General features: G+C 45.0%; 1 protein-coding gene across 4 annotated transcripts in view; it reads right to left on the reverse strand.

The window, feature by feature from the left end:
- Positions 1–16203, reverse strand: part of MYH11 (myosin heavy chain 11) — a 121530-nt gene that overhangs the window by 45315 nt on the left and 60012 nt on the right. For 2 of the 4 annotated variants that reach the window (XM_060031797.1, XM_060031799.1), the window contains exons 6-10: positions 16052–16072; positions 13483–13575; positions 10281–10344; positions 8289–8387; positions 4941–5084 (exon numbers count right to left, since the gene is read on the reverse strand). In XM_060031797.1, coding sequence (XP_059887780.1) covers positions 4941–5084; positions 8289–8387; positions 10281–10344; positions 13483–13575; positions 16052–16072 — 421 coding nt within the window. The remainder of the gene's footprint in view (positions 1–4940; positions 5085–8288; positions 8388–10280; positions 10345–13482; positions 13576–16051; positions 16073–16203) is intronic. The other 2 variants (XM_060031798.1, XM_060031800.1) reach the window with 1 other exon arrangement.

A 16203-nucleotide genomic window follows, 5' to 3' on the forward strand; every position in this document is an offset into this window, starting at 1 on the left:
AAGTCAGGTATTAGCCTCTCTGGGCCCATTTCACCATCTGAAGGCCCATAAAACCACCTGCTTCATAGGCTTGTCATGAGGATTAAATGCATAGCACCTAAACCCAGGCAGTGCTCAATAAACAGTAGTTGCTATGATGTCACAATGATTATGATGGTCTTACACTGTTCCTAGCTCCCTGTGCAATCTAGGGCAAGTAATTCTCCCTTGCTGAAGTCCAGGAACCAGAGGAGACTGGTCACCTGGAACCTCATGCAGCTCCAGGGGTCAGGCCTGACACTACCGTCAGCTCCCCATTTTCCTTTGGCTTCTTTGGGGAGGGTTGGGAGTAGCCCTAGATTTATAATCAAGGTTGGTATACACACTGGTCTAAGTCCGTGTCCCATGGGTGTCAGTCATTTGTACACCCTCATCCTAATGCTTGTTCTACAGGCATACCATCTGTTCTACTATTTACTTAACATTTTTCTTTACATTCACTTCTCTTTCCTATGATTCACTTAAGTAGAAAACTTTATCTTAAGTGAAAAATCAGCTTCCCTTGCCATAAATAGATGACACCTATAAAAATAAATACAGGAAAGATAAACCATACTATCAAATGCTAGCAAGAGGCTAGGGCCTGCCCAAGGTGCTGGGCCTGGGGTCTACTCTCCAGGGTTAAAAGGGTGATTAGCAAGTGTCAGGGAGGGGCTGAAGACCTAGTAGGTGCCAAACTGCTCCTCTCTTTGAAAGTCATCAGAAGAACTGAAAGGGACTAGAGAAGAGACCACCATCTCATGGTGGGCTTCTGTATCACTTATCACCCAGCAAAGCGAGTCCACATTGTAGAACATTCTGGGCCCCTCTTAACCTTGGTTTCAATACCTTGGTTCTGACACAGATTTTTTTTTTTAAGTTTAAAGGACAAAACCCACCTTCCCACAGACAAAAACAGAGCACAGTGAATCATAAAGTGGGGCTTGGGATTCATGAGACCTGAGTGAGTCCCAGCTCCAACAGTGTGTGCTTGGGTAATTTCCTTTACTTCTCTGTACCTCAGTTTCCTCACCTGCAAATTGAGGTAATAATGGCCACCCCTTAGGGTTGTTTTGACATTAAGTAATGCATATAAAGCATTTAGCACATTGCTTTGTTCCCTGATGTCTTCACTTTAAATATATTAGAAGCATTTCCACGTAAGGCAATGTCTTTCTAAGACCATTTAAAAGGTCCCGTTGCTTTCTTTCATAAGGTCAACAAATAATTAAATAAGCCTTCAATCAATCAATATTTTGGTTTGTTCCAGTTTTTTAGTATTTAAATAAAACTGAACATTCTGGTACATTCTTTTAAAAAGGGGATTTAGCACTCTTAGAGGAAAACATAGGAAGAACACTCTTTGATATAAATCACAGCAAGATATTTTTTGGTCCATCTCCTAGAGTAATGGAAATAAAAACAAAAATAAACAAATGGGACCTAATGAAACTTAAAAGCTCTTGCACAGCAAAGGAAACCATAAACAAGACGATAAGACAACCCTCAGAATGGGAGAAAATATTTGCAAACGAATCAACGGACAAAGGATTAATCTCCAAAATATATAAACAGCTCATGCAGCTCAATATTAAAGAACAAACAACCCAATCCAAAAATGGGCAGAAGACCTATATAGACATTTCTCCAAAGAAGATATACAGATTGCCAACAAACACATGAAAGGATGCTCAACATCACTAACCATTAGAGAAATGCAAATCAAAACTACAATGAGGTATCACTTCACACCAGTTAGAATGGGCATCATCAGAAAATCTACAAACAACAAATGCTGAAGAGGGTGTGGAGGAAAGAAAATCCTCTTGCACTGTTGGTGGGAATGTAAATTGATACAGCCACTATGGAGAACAGTATGGAGGTTCCTTAAAAAACTAAAAATAGAATTACCATATGATCCAGCAATCCCACTACTGGGCATATATCCAGAGAAAACCGTAATTCAAAAAGACACATGCACCCCAATGTTCATTGCAGCACTATTTACAATAGCCAGGTCATGGAAGCAACCTAAATGCCCATCGACAGACGAATGGATAAAGAAGTTGTGGTACATATATACAATGGAATATTACTCAGCCATAAAAAGGAATGAAATTGGGTCATTTGTTGAGACGTGGATGGATCTAGAGGCTGTCATACAGAGTGAAGTAAGTCAGAAAGAGAAAAACAAATATCATATATTAACGCATGTGTGTGGAACCTAGAAAAATGGTACAGATGAACCAGTTTGCAGGGCAAAAGTTGAGACACAGATGTAAAGACAAATGTATGGATACCAAGGGGGGGAAGCCGCGGTGGGGTGGGGATGGTGGTATGATGAATTGGGCGGTTGGGATTGACATATATACACTGATGTGTATAAAATTGATGACTAATAAGAACTTGCTGTATAAAAAAATAAATTAAATTAAATTTAAAAAAAAAGGAAATATAACCCTGACATTTAAGACCTTTCATTGTGGGACAAAAAAGGTCACCTACAAACTTGTGTTTCTCATTACAGTGGATCTGAAATTCTTATGCCATTGCTTTCCCATGGAGCGTTGTACTTAAAGTCACAATTATGTAAATGATATTTCTGCTACTTGTTACAGTCTCTGGACTTCTGAGTGTAATTTGTATCTCTTTTCAGGTACCTGTCATGATGTCGCTATCTGTTTATTTGTGTATATGGCCCTTTCCACCCCATTAATTTCCTTTTTTTTAAGATTTTTTTTTGATGTGGACCATTTTTAAAGTCTTTAAAAAGTCTGAATTTGTTACAATATTTATTCTGTTTTATGCCTTGATTTTTTGGCCATGAGGCATGTGGGATCTTAGCTCCCCGACCAGGGATCGAACCCTCGCCCCCTTCACTGGAAGGCGAAGTCCCAATCACTGGACCACCAGGGAAGTCCCGAAAAAAAAAGGGGGAGGGTATTTAGCAAATATCTGGCCTACAGCAAGTACTTAATCATCAGTTGTATTTTCTTTTTTTAAAGCAAAGATTAGAAGTAAAAACTGACTCATGTTCCAAATAAAATGAATCATTCTTGGAGAGCTGATGTCATTAAGGAAGGGATGCTGTAAGCACTGGATTCTGAAGTAGGATCCTAGCCAAAATCCACAAACACCACCCATTTGTTATCTCATTCATGGAGTCTTCTTTTTTCTGGGCCCCAAGTTATCTCTGAAGGAGCTGCCCTTCCTTATAAGTTTCATTTTTGCAACTGTAGCCATTATTCTGGGGCTCCAAAGGGGTGTGGGTGTGGGAAGAAAGCGAAAATTTCCACAATCTTGTCCTGGTGTTCCCAAAAGAGATTAACCTTGAGTACTGAGGCATATCTAACCCAGAAGAAAAAGTGTTTCTTGCACAGTATGGAAACCAGAAATATCTCTATGAGCTTTCCTATTCTCAGGACGAAATGTGTTTCTTGGTCATTGGTTGATGATATTGATCAATATTGGTCCATCACCAGAACTGCCTTTCCAGGAAGAACCCAAGTACACCGACTGCCTCAATTACTCACCCTCCCCTCCACCTACATGTTCTCAATGAGGCCAACAACCTCTCTACCTCCAGCTCCAAGAATGGAATCGAGACCATAACAAAGAGACATAACAGAGCTTTCAACAACCCTGGCTCATTGTGAGTAGCTCAGGAATATGCATGTCAACCTAGGCAATATGACTCCATTCAGGGGTGCAGGCAGGGAATCCACTCTGCTCATTTCTGCTGGACATAAAACCAATGGATGTAAGGGCTGGAGCCACAGCAGCCATTTTGTTGCCAAGAAACTACTTCCTACTTAAAGACAATGTTGTTGAGAGACCAAGTTCTAAAGACATTCTTTGAGTCCCTAGAATTTGCTGTTCCTGAAACCACTATCCCTGAATTTTTCAGCTCTATGAGTGAATCATTTTCCTTTTTGCTTAAGCCAATTTGGTCACTTGTAACCAAAAGAGCCATAACTCATGCAGCCACCTTTCTAAAACACCAATAAACCACCTAAAGTAATATTAATTTTTCTCCTTCTCCTTTTTTTTTTGAGGGAGTGGGGAATTCAGAGAGCAGAAATCTGTCCTGACCAGAGAAAAGTCCCTAACTAATTCCAGTGGTACTGAGGCAGGAAAGACAGGGCCGGGCCCAAGGACAGCCTCCTCATGTATAGGCATTAGGCAGAAGGCAAAGCCACCTCCTTGTTTTGCATTTAACGAGGCCATGACGCATGGAGGAATGGTATCCAACACAGAAATTTTGTAACATCTGAACAAGAAACTGACCAATAAAACTGTAGAGCATGCAAATAAAAATGCACAGGTTGCTGATGACCCTATAAGACTTTTCACCCGTGGCGCTTGACTAGTGAAGGAAAATGTAAGGGAAAACATCTCTTAGAGCACAGGTACAGTGGTTTCTGCAGAAAAATGCACAAGACTGGGGGCTGATGCAACCTGGTGTAATCCAGGCCACACCTCAACCTTCCCCCTCAATGAACATTCCACCCCTAATCAAAAACACCCACCCATTCAAAGGGCTAAAAATAAGATAAAAGGGGGATCAACAACCCTGCGGGGCACCCCTCACTCACGAGGATGCCCACACTCTTCTTTAAGTATGTAATTTTCACTTCTGCACTAAATAAACTTCTTTGTTCTCTTGCTACTCAGCCTCAGTATGTGTGTGTGCACGTGTGTGTCTGTGTGTGTGTGTATGTGTGTGTGTGTGTGTGTGTGTGTGTGTGTGTATGTCGGTGTGTGTTTATTTTTTTCCTTAGTGCCTTGTGTTCCTTGCCCAAACTCTTTTGGACGAGTTGAACAAGAGCCTGGACTTCTGGTAAAGCTTTCCTGGTATCAGTATCGAGAGCAGGAACCTCGCTCTCCTCACCAGCACCCCGCCTCGAGGTGGGAAGACTTACACAGCTGCTCCTCTTCATTGAAGCCCATGATCCCCATGGCCTCCAAGGTTTCTTGGAACATCTCATCGTCCTGGGCTGCCGGGATGGGCACAAATCCATTGGAGAGGAATGTGTAGTTGTTGAAGCCCTCCAAAAGCAAGTCATCTAGAAGGAGAGGAAGACGGGGTGGTGGTCAGGAAGGCACACTTCTATTTTGAACAGGAGACAGGAACCTGGTAAAGGGTCTGGCCCATCATAATTTCTTTCCCTTTCCCAAGACTTGGACAGTTTAAACCTTCCTTCTGCTTCATTGCATAGAAGCCATCATCCACCTCATACAGTGGTGCAGGTTGTGCACTGCCCCAGAGTGCCTGGCAGCTGAAATCCATTGTTGGCTCCACTTGCTAAGCCATGACCCCTGACAGAACATTGCATCTACCCAGAGGAAGAGACACCTTTATCTCAGTTGCCCAAAAGTACCCTGCCTTCAGAAACAAAGCTCTGAAAAGCTAGATTAATCTTTATCCATCCATCTATTAAACTTTTATCAAAATCACACATACACATGGATTTTTAAAATCAATGACTGAGCTATTGATATGATGCTCGTACTAAGAGCCTGAGAAATGAAACTTGCAGCTTCTAGTCAACACTGATCAAACAGAATTTAATGTGAACTTGACGAGCATCCCGAGGGAGGAAAAAGGCACCCTCGTTTTACAACCTTCATCAGCATTTGTCCCTGAATCACCCCACTTTTTCCTTCTTTAATAATCAAATAATTCTTTAGCTGTATATGATTTTACCACATATGTGGACATCTAATATCTAATTAACACTGTGATTTTTGTTCTATATATGTTGTGTAATAGTTGATTTTGTCCTATCTTCACCAAACATGTTAAGCTTAATAAATATATTTATGAGAAAAAATTAATTACTATCTAAAGGTTTATAATAAAAATACCAATTGCTTGTTCCATCTTTTCTCCAACTCCTACCTTACCCTACAATAACTGCTTTTATCTCTTTTAACTGTTTTTTTTCTGGTAGTTATCATTATCTCTCTATGTAATAGGCTTACTATATATTACTTTTATATATCATATTAATGGCTATTTCTGGATATGTCAAAATTAGATATTATCCATTGACTTCCTGCTATGGTGGAAAAAAGCTTTGGTGCTCTTACAATTGCTCTTACCATTTAGCCTCCCTCTTCTCAAATTATTTCTAGCTGAATCAGTAGATAAGGCTTATGTTAGGGATTGGCAAATCTGGTCTGCTGGTTATCTTTGTAAATAAAGTTTTTTTTAAATTTAATTTTTTTTAACACAGCAGGCTCTTTTTATTTTGAATTTTATTTTATTTATATTTTTAAATAGCAGGTTCTTTTTTTTGAATTTTATTTTTATTTTTTTATACAGCAGGTTCTTATTTGTAAAAAAAAGTTTTATTGAAACACAGCTGCTCCCATCTCCTTGTCTATTTTCTATGGCTGCTTTCATGCTACAATAGCAGCCAGAGTTGAGTAGTTGCAAGAAAAACCAAATCAAAAATGATCCCCAAAGCCTAAGATATGGACTATCTGGCCCTTTAGTAAAAACATTTGTCAACTCCTTGTTTATGACATCTATCAAATATTATTCTCTGAAAAGTCATACTCTGTAGTTACATTCCTTTGTTGTTATTCATCCCTTTCTCTCCCAAATTTATAATTCCTTCTTTTTTTCTTATACTATTTGCTTTTATGACACTGTCCAATATATCAAGTGTCCTCTTCCAGATCAATCTTTAATTAGGCTGGATTTGATTATACTTTTGGAGGGAATTCAGCAAGATGCTCTTCTTTTTAAACAAAGGGTTTTCCTGGGTCAAGTCACTAGGAAGCTACTTGATAAAGCTGAGGTTAAGTTGACCCGAGACACCAATTAAGCCTTTGGATTAACTGAAATGCCTGATTAAAGTCACAAGGATTTGAGTCTTTGCCAAGATTTCATTATCCAGACCATGGATACATGTGGAAATATTTGACTCCCCCTAAAAGCCTAACCTCTTCCCAGATCTATCATCAAGCATACAAGTGGTTCCTAGGGATCTCAGTTGTTGATTTTATCCTCTCTTGATTTCTGGGAGACTGGAGGCAGAGCACAAAACTGGAACCCAGGTTACCAAACAACAAAATTGTTGACTTTGGTGCCAAAGAGGTGGAAGAAAAATATAAACGCTTCCCTCTGGGCCACGCCATCGTGTCTGCACTATATCTGCTAATTTAACTATGTGCCACTAACATCCATTCCGCCTCCCCTCTTTTATCCAAAATTGCTCCAGATGCCAAGCAACAAGATTAAATAAGGAACGCTGCTCCCCCTAGTGGTGGAACATTGCAATACACCTCATCACAGCAAAGGTACCAGCCCACACATCCTTTTGGTAATTTTCTAAGCAAAATAACTAACCCCGGGTCACAAAACTGATGGGAAGCAAAATTTGTACTGTTCTCCTAAAATTTAGGACTTAAACTTATTACTAGAATGTAGACCATACTATGTACTTGTATTGACTGGTATACTCCTTTATTCAGCTGTGATTTATATATTCTTTGCAGTTAGTAGATTAACTCTTCTACACGCCTAGAATGTATAATTTCCTATTGGAGTCTGGTATACAGTATATAGTTTTTATGTGAAAAATATTTTCCTTACAACAGAGGGCAGCAAACTACAGCACATTCCTGTTTTTGTAAATAAAATTCTATTGCATAGCTTTGCCCATTGGTTTAGGCATTGCCTATGGCTGCTTCTGCATTACAACATCAGAGCTGAGTAGTTGTGACAAAAACCGTGTGGCCTACAGAACCTAAGAGATTTACTATCTGGTTCCTTACAGAAAAATATAGGTGACCCCTGCCCTACAAAAAGGTCAATTCAAAGTTATTTTCAAAACAGGAATAATGAAAAGTGCTTGGTTCCACTGCCCTTCCAAATTCCTTATACAATCAGAATGCCTCTTAAATACCTGCAACTTTTGTAAACGTGCAAATATGGCAATTGTCTTTCTCCCTTCCTGGAAGGCACAGATTGTGTCTATTTGGACTTGATGTCGTCCAGTCTAACTGGGCTTGATTAATGAATTATTTAATGCCTAACTGAAATGGACATCTACTATGTCATATAGTAGGTGCTCAGTAAATGAGAATGACTGAACAGAAGCCACACTCACTCACACAAAGGAGATGCTGCCCAGAGATGTGTAGCTCTTTCCCTGGCAGGATCTCAGACTCTGTGTTAACAGCTGATCGATTAACCCTGGATCATGATGAAAGGGAGGGCTGAGATCTCCCAACACACGTCCTTGCTCATCACTTACTTCTCATCTTCTCCTTGGCTCCAGCAATCAGATAGTAAAAGATGTGGAACGTCCTCTCGTCTCTGGCTTGGCGAATCGCCCGTGACTTTTCTAGCAGATCTGGTTTGGGAGGAGTTAAGAATCCCAGGGATACCACGTGTACCTCTTGTGGGAACATGACCTTCCTCCCCAATCCTTGTCACACCAGCTGCTGGAGGGGAAATCTCCAGGACCCGGGAGAGGTTCCCTGGAGTGTTCTGAAGAGTCTGATTGCTGGGGCAGAGTCAAGCCATCCACGCCTGGTCCACATGAGTTGACCTTCCAGTTCTGGCTCACAGATCCAAAAGAGACCACTGGGTGCTGCTGGCAGGCCCCAGTGCCGGGGAGAAGTGAGGGGAACAGAGTGGGGGAAAAAAAGCATAAAAAGACAGGAGTCAAAGGACTCCAGGATGAAAGACTTATGGGAGGGGCATGAAATGAGATGTTTCCCCAGCAGCCGTCACCAACTCCTCTTCTGCAGAGTGAGCTGTCTTTAGATATTACAGAGTAAAAATAATTACACCCTCTATGATTCGTTAATCCCTGTGCTAAATGTTTGACGTGCATTTTCTCATTTACACCTCACAAACTATCCTAGAAGCTAAGTGCGAATATTATTTGCATTTTCAATATAGGGAAACTGAGGCCCAGGGAAGCTCGGGGAAGGCTCAATTTCCCAGGAGCACAGAGCTAGGAAGTGACAACGCCAAGTGTCTGCGGTAGCCAAAACCACCCCAGACAAGGGGCTGGGCTTCGAGAGCTGGGTACCAGTTCTGGCTGGCTGTGTGACCGTGACCCAGCTGCCTAGCTGTCTAGCCTCAGGAGACTGTAAACATGACCCACTAATCAATCTAAGGAGAGCTGTTCTGCCATGGGGGGAGGGGATGGTAGGGAGGCCCATGGGTGGTTGGGCTCTTGTACCAGGTGGATTTCCCCATGTAAGAACCAGGCTCTACTTGACTATGACAAAATCTGCAAAACCCTAACCACTGAAGAATGAATGATCACTTCTCTGTGCTCCCAAATCCATTGGATTAGACTGTGTCCCCCACCCCCGCTCTGTCATGTCAGGTCATGTAGACTAATTTCTCCTCCCAACGCCTCTTATTATACAGGGTCACAAACTCTCATCTGCAATTCCCAAATCCAGAAACTTCTGAAAACCAGAACTCAGCTGGTGGCCATACCCGTTCTGAGCCCACACGAGGCTATTTATGGTCTCCTTATCCCCCCGTAGGAGAATATGGGTGTCTTTGGCTGTATCTCATTTAATCCCTGCCCAGCTCTGGGAGGTGGGGATGGGGCCTGGTCAGTTGACCCCAGCCACGCCCTGAGCCCCCTCTGGGGTGCTAAGGAGCACAGGTGGCACTGGTGGGCTGGTGGGATTCTGATTCCTTAGATTTACAGAAACAGCTTCCTGCTTGCTTTGCCAGAAGCAGGCTGTTCCTCTGGGAAAGTCCTGTTTCCATTGATGTCCTGTCTGTGGGCTGAAGCCGCCCTGTTCCTAAGAAGGACAAGGGATCCGGGTTTAGCCTTGGACCCTGGCTCGAAAAGGATGAAGCGAAGTTCTCACGATAGCCGATGCTCAACCAGCCCTTATTCTGTCACGGTTCTAAGAGCTTTACATGAATGAATTCACTTGATTCTCACGACACCTCTATGAGGCAGGTATTATTATCATCGCCATTTCACTGACGAGGCACAGAGAGGTTGAGTAACTAGCCCAAGGTCGCTCAGCTAGGGAGAGGTCCACTCAGAATCAAACACAGGCTGCTTGAGGTCCCCAAACCTGGGGACCACCACACTACAAGGCTTGCTGTTAGGGGAAAACAACCCCAGGGGAGATTCGTTCTGGATGGTACCCAAGCGCCTGGGGAGAGAGGGGTGGCTCTTGTGCCCCCCTCAGGCTCTGGGCAGGAGGTTGGTGGGACCAAGGGTGGGAGTCCCAGGTGGCCCAGGCTCAGCAAAGGATACATGTCTCAATGTTGGCTCCCACGATGTAACCCGTGACGTCGAAGTTGATGCGGATAAATTTACCCTGCCAACAGGAAAACACAGTTCACGGTGGGTTCCCCAGCCTCAGCCCCTCACCCTCATGCTGCAGGCAAGTGGGGAGAGAGGAGTCAGGGAGGATTCAAGGGAAAAAGAAGAAAACCAGAGAGAGCTTCTTGCAAACACTCAAGAATCTCACAGGTCAGCATCTCCTGAGCTGGGAAGATCGAGGGCCTTATGGCGACAGAGGAACTTAGAAAACACTTTCTCAAATCAATTTCACTTGCTCTTGCAATGACCCTCAGCCCATCATAGCTCTCCCCATTTTAAAGGTGGGGAAACTGAGGCCAAGAAAGCTAGTGGGACCTGCCCAGTGTGGTAGTGCTCCTAAGAGGTAGAGGCATGAGTAGAAGGCACATTTGCCACACCCAGTGGCTGGAGGCCTCCCCTGCTGCCCCACTGCCCAGAAACACGCTGGGCCTCCATGATCAATCAAGCCCAAGTTCATCCAGCTGCGAATTAAACCGCTTCTTTGGGGCAGGTGAGCATGAACAGTGATGCCAGGGAGCCGCGCTATCTGAGCAGGCCCTGCATAGGAGGCTCTGTAGGCAGGGCTCGGCCATGCCCCCAGCCCCGCAGCCCATCAGATCTCTCCACTTGGAAAAGATGCCAATCCACCTGCCTTCTGCCTCAGCCGAACCACAGAACCCAGGACAGCCAGGTCCCGCCTCTGGCAGCACCGGCCCTTTTCCTGCTTTCTTAACAGCTGACAAAGGATCGTATCCTTACCGCCCTCACCCACCCGTGATTACGTGGTGGGAGGCACCGTCCCCTAGGCTTGCTTGGGCCTCGACAAAACCCTCACTCTTTCTCCATCAGGAAGCGAGACAGACAGTAGAATGATTCAGGACAATGAACGCTATTGCAACCGTAACAGAGGAGCCTGCTGGTCCTGGAGCCATCTTGCCTTCCTCCCGAGAAGACCTGGGGCACCAGTGAGTGGGGACATGGCAGGGATTCACTTTGAATTTGCTCTCATTTACTGACATCCTAGGAACTGCACTGGGTTACAACGCACAAATGCAGTGCTTCTTGGTGCAGCCAACACAAACGCCACGGGGATTTTGGAAATCTGGGGGAGGGACTGGAATTGTTACATGACGGTGGCAGCTACTGCTCTTAGTGGACAGGGGCCAAGGATGCTGGGCATCCTGCAATGACCGAGAGAGTCCCAGACACCAAGCATTAGCCACCTACCCTATGACTTCCAAATGTCCCACCTGACACTCGCGGAGGTGAAAAACCTGTTTATAATTAGCTGAGCCTAGACCCTAATGGTGTTTTAGGTAAAAACACACAAAAAATGTTAATGTTGTTCTCATGTAGGAATGTCATATCCATGTAACTCGAGAGCAAATTGTTCTTTGGTTCAGAGCTTTCCAAAGAGTATGTCATCATTCTGGAAAATCCCATCCCATGGCTTCAGTCCCCGGACGAACTCCCCCTCGTCTCAGCCTGCATTTGTAGCTGTCAAGGTCACAGTGATTCTGGATATAAATGCAAGTGTCGGACTAGCTCATTGTGTCTTCATATGTGGTCTGATATGCTGAAATGCACATTTTAATTATGAATTGTTTTATTTCTCCTTCATATTATAGCAAGGGCATTGTGCTATTTTTTTTTTTTAATCTGATGTGTGTAGTAGGTGATGTTATCTATGACTCTAATTTTTCAGGGAAGGAAAGGGAACACCGCATAATTACTTGTAATAAGAAGTGGGTCTTGGGGTTGACAAGGCTGGGGCCCATGCGTGTGAATATGCAGGACACAGAGATACCCACAGAGCAGCTCTACGTGGGCGGGGCAGAGGTTTCTACAAAGAGTTTTTCACAGGGTCCCATCTGGTGACTGACAGTTCAGAGGGGCACCCACAAATCAGCAGGGGCCTCCTCACTAGTGGAATTCAGATGCAGTCTTTCCTCCAAATTTCCTCATCAAAGTATCTTTCTGGGCTTCCTAGGTGGTGCAGTGGTTAAGAATCCATCTGCCAATGCAGGGGACACGGGTTCAAGCCCTAGTCTGGGAAGATCCCACATGCTGCGGAGCAAAACGAGGCCCATGTGCCACAACTACTGAGCCTGCACTCTAGAACCCGCAAGCCATAAATACTGAGCCCTTATGCCACAACTACTGAAGCCCGTGCGCCTAGAGCCCACGCTCCACAACAAGAAAAGCCACCGCAATGAGAAGCCCAAGCCCCGCAACAAAGATGAGCCCCTGCTCGCCTCAACTAGAGGAAGCCCACGCACAGCAACAAAACCCCAACACAGCCAAAAATAAATAAACAAAATAATTTTTTAAAAAAGCATCATTCCTCTTAAAAAAAAAAAGTATCTTTCTGACTCTCCTATGGAGTGGAGGCCCCCACTTCTTTTGTACAACAAGATAATTTTTGTGTAAGTGTCATCAACCACCTGTGTTCAGAGTTCTCCTTCCCCCATTAGGCTCAGGTGAGAAAGTGGGGGGGGGGGCCTTGGAACCTGGGAAAGCCTGTGTGGGAAGTCCTGCATCATTGACTATTGGCTCCCCAACTAGGCCACAAGCCTTGTGAAGCCTGGAACCATGTCTGAATTGTTTGCTGTCTAGTTCAGGGTATGCTATACAGTAGGCGCTTAATGAAAATGAGCCAAACGGAGAGAGAGAGAGAGAGAGAATGGTGTGTGTAAAAATGCCTGCCAGAATGATTGTAGACAGTGGGTATATAATAAATGTTTATTGAAATTTGCATGTGCTTGGTACATAGTAGGTACTCAATGCATGTTTTGCTGAATAAATAAATGAGTATTGGGTGTAAGTGTCTAGCACTTACTAGGTGCTCAGTAAATATTTACTGAATGAATTATGAATGTCAAATTCTAACAGGGAGCCTAGCAAGCAGATGCTGAAAGAATATTTGTTGAATGAATAGTGAGTGAATGAATGAGGGAGTGAGTGGCTGGAGCACTTGCAGGGTGGTAAGGTCAAGACAGGACTGGAGATGCAGAGCAAAATGCTGTTGCAATGCACACCTCCATCCCTTCAGCCTCAGACGTCCCTGCACACACATACTCTGCATTCTCAGGCAGGAGGGGAAACCAGGGCACCCAAGCCTTTTCCAGAAAACCCATGTGGCTTTCCTACTTACAAATCGTGAGGAGTTGTCGTTCTTGACAGTTTTGGCATTGCCGAAAGCCTCCAGGATGGGGTTTGCTTGTAGAAGCTGCTTTTCCAGCTCACCCTAAAATTCATTCACATCTAGTTATTGGAGAAAGTGACGTAGACACTGACAGCTCTGCCATAGACAGATGTTGTCACAAAATTCTGCCCTTAACCCACGGGTTCTCTCCTATCCTATCACCTACCCATCTGAGACCCCCAATGCTAATGTCCAGATTTACTCAAGGATTTCAGAAGAGAAACAAATGTCTGAGCTCTCTTATAGCTGGGACATCTGTAAGGACATCACCTAGGAAGGCCACTTTTTCCTAGATAGGGCCTGCTCATCTATGTGACATCATTGCCACTGAGAACTGCCACACTGTACAACACCAGGATGTCATTTACATCATAGTGAATCCATGGAGTTGTGCAGTGCACAGCCTGCCCTGCTGTACACGACAGTCTTGCTGCTGCTTATGTTTGACAAGCAGCTTTCTTCAAGCTAAATCACTACAACCCTTCTTCTGATGGTTTTAGTGCCTCTTTTTATAGTTGCAATTTTTCCTTTCTCAGGACCAGTTTTCTGAAGTCTCCTATGGAAGACAAGTAAGGAATGCGCAAAACCCACCGGGAATACTTCAAACCGACTGCAGAACAAAGCTTCAAAGCAGGTTGCTTGAGCTCCATTCATCAGGTTAAATGCAGCTGAGACTGTACACAGCCCATCGGCCCCCTCTGAGGGGCTCTTGTGCACAAACGCGGTCACGTGATTAATTGTTGCAGGAAAGGGCCAACAAGGTAAATCATGCCAGGAAGCATCGAGCTGCTCTCTGCCTATCCCCACGACACGGCGGCTGCAGACTGGCTCAGCGGCTCTCCTACCCAGCTCCTCCTCCAGGCCGACCCTGGGAAGTACGGGTCCTGAGGGTTTTCTCCTGTTTTCTCTGCTGGTTCCCCTGTCCTCTTTTTCAGGGCAGTTGGGCTGGGCTAAAAAGAACCTGGGAAAGGTTCTAGAAGGGAAAAGGCAGCGCACAGCTTTCTTCCTGCTCCTCTATACACCAGGAGGGCATCATGGGTGGCTGTCCCTAAAGGAACAGAACAGGAAGCTACTAATTTACGTGTCTATTTATTCACATGCCCTCCTCCTTCACAGCTCTCAAAGAAGATAAAAGTGTCATCTCTGGGCTTCCCTGGTGGCGCAGTGGTTGAGTCCGCCTGCCGATGCAGGGGACACGGGTTTGTGTCCCGGTCCAGGAAGATCCCACATGCCGCGGAGCGGCTGGGCCCGTGAGCCATGGCCACTGAGCCTGCGCGTCTGGAGCCTGTGCTCCGCAACGGGAGAGGCCACAACAGTGAGAGGCCCGCGTACCGCAAAAAAAAAAAAAAAAAAAAAAGTGTCATCTCTGTGAAAATCCCAGCCACAGTAGAATCCCCATAATTGGGACTTGTGGAAATTTACAATGAGAGCAAAGGGCTTTGCTTGACTAGCAGGAAGAAGACTAATGGGGTCACTTCTGTCAACACAAACTTGGGGTCCCAATATCCCCAGAAAAAAGTTCCCTTCCTAGAATGGGAGTTCCAGCTGCTGGGGCCAAAAGATCCTTCTCTGGAGAGCTCTGAACATGAAGATCTGGTCCAAACCACTCATTTTACGGATGATGAGACAGTGGCCCAGAGAAGTTAAGTGACTTGGCCAAAGTCACACAGGAGCAGATCCTATATGAGAAGCCTGATTCTCCTTCTGATTCACCCATGACACTGCCGCCCAGGTCTAACTAAGATGGATTGAGCGTGATCCTAGCACACGCTAGGATCTCTTGATCTGAGGGTCTCTCCCAGGCTGGGACCCGTATGCCAGCCCCCAAGCTCTGAGTTAGAGATGAGTTTACACATGCAGAGGTTTGAGCAGGACCCGGTTGTGTGTCGCAATAGCTGGGGCCTTACCATGCCACCAAAGCTAGTGCCTCGTGAACACCAAGACTCCCATTTCTGGAGCCCTGGGTCAAGCAACCGGCATGCAAAGACAGACACGCACTGCACACACATGCACAGGGACACACCAGTGCACAGGGGACAGGGCTCAGGGGAGATATTTAGGGATGATGGCAGGGAGTGGGGAGAGAGGCATGCCACAGCAGTGCCATTAACTGACTGTCAATCAAGCCAGGGAAGCTTTAGGGCCAGAAGGTCCTTCAAGGCTCAACCAGATGGAACAGACGTCTCCAGGGCCTTCCAGTCAGGGTTACCGGTGGCGGACACATTGGTGGGAAGGGTAATGAGATCCATTCTGAACTGGGGAAATCCATTCCCGGCTGGAGGTCAACCCTGGGAAGTCCAATGGGTCCTGCGGGTGGCAACGCGCCCCACGCCCCACACTGACATTGGACGCCCGCAGGACGGTGTTTCAGTGAGTTTGTAGGTTTGGGTTGTGAAACTCGGGGATCTAGCCCATTCTACCATCAGCTATGGGGCTCAGTGGGTGCGACAGGAGCATGCACATCTAAACACACTCCGTGCCTCCCGTACACACCAGGAAAACACTCCCAGTTACTCACGTAGGCAAAAGATGGGCCTTGCTGTGGTTGAACAATACAGTATAAAACAAATGTCAGTGTTATTTCCATCACACGTACATCAGGGTCTGGAGAATATACGATTTCAATCTCCCCCCCGCTCAGACAGCCTGGATTCTCCAAGATTCTCCAAC

The sequence above is a fragment of the Delphinus delphis genome, chromosome 15 (assembly GCF_949987515.2).
Source record: "Delphinus delphis chromosome 15, mDelDel1.2, whole genome shotgun sequence".
Classification (NCBI taxonomy): Eukaryota; Metazoa; Chordata; class Mammalia; order Artiodactyla; family Delphinidae; genus Delphinus; species Delphinus delphis.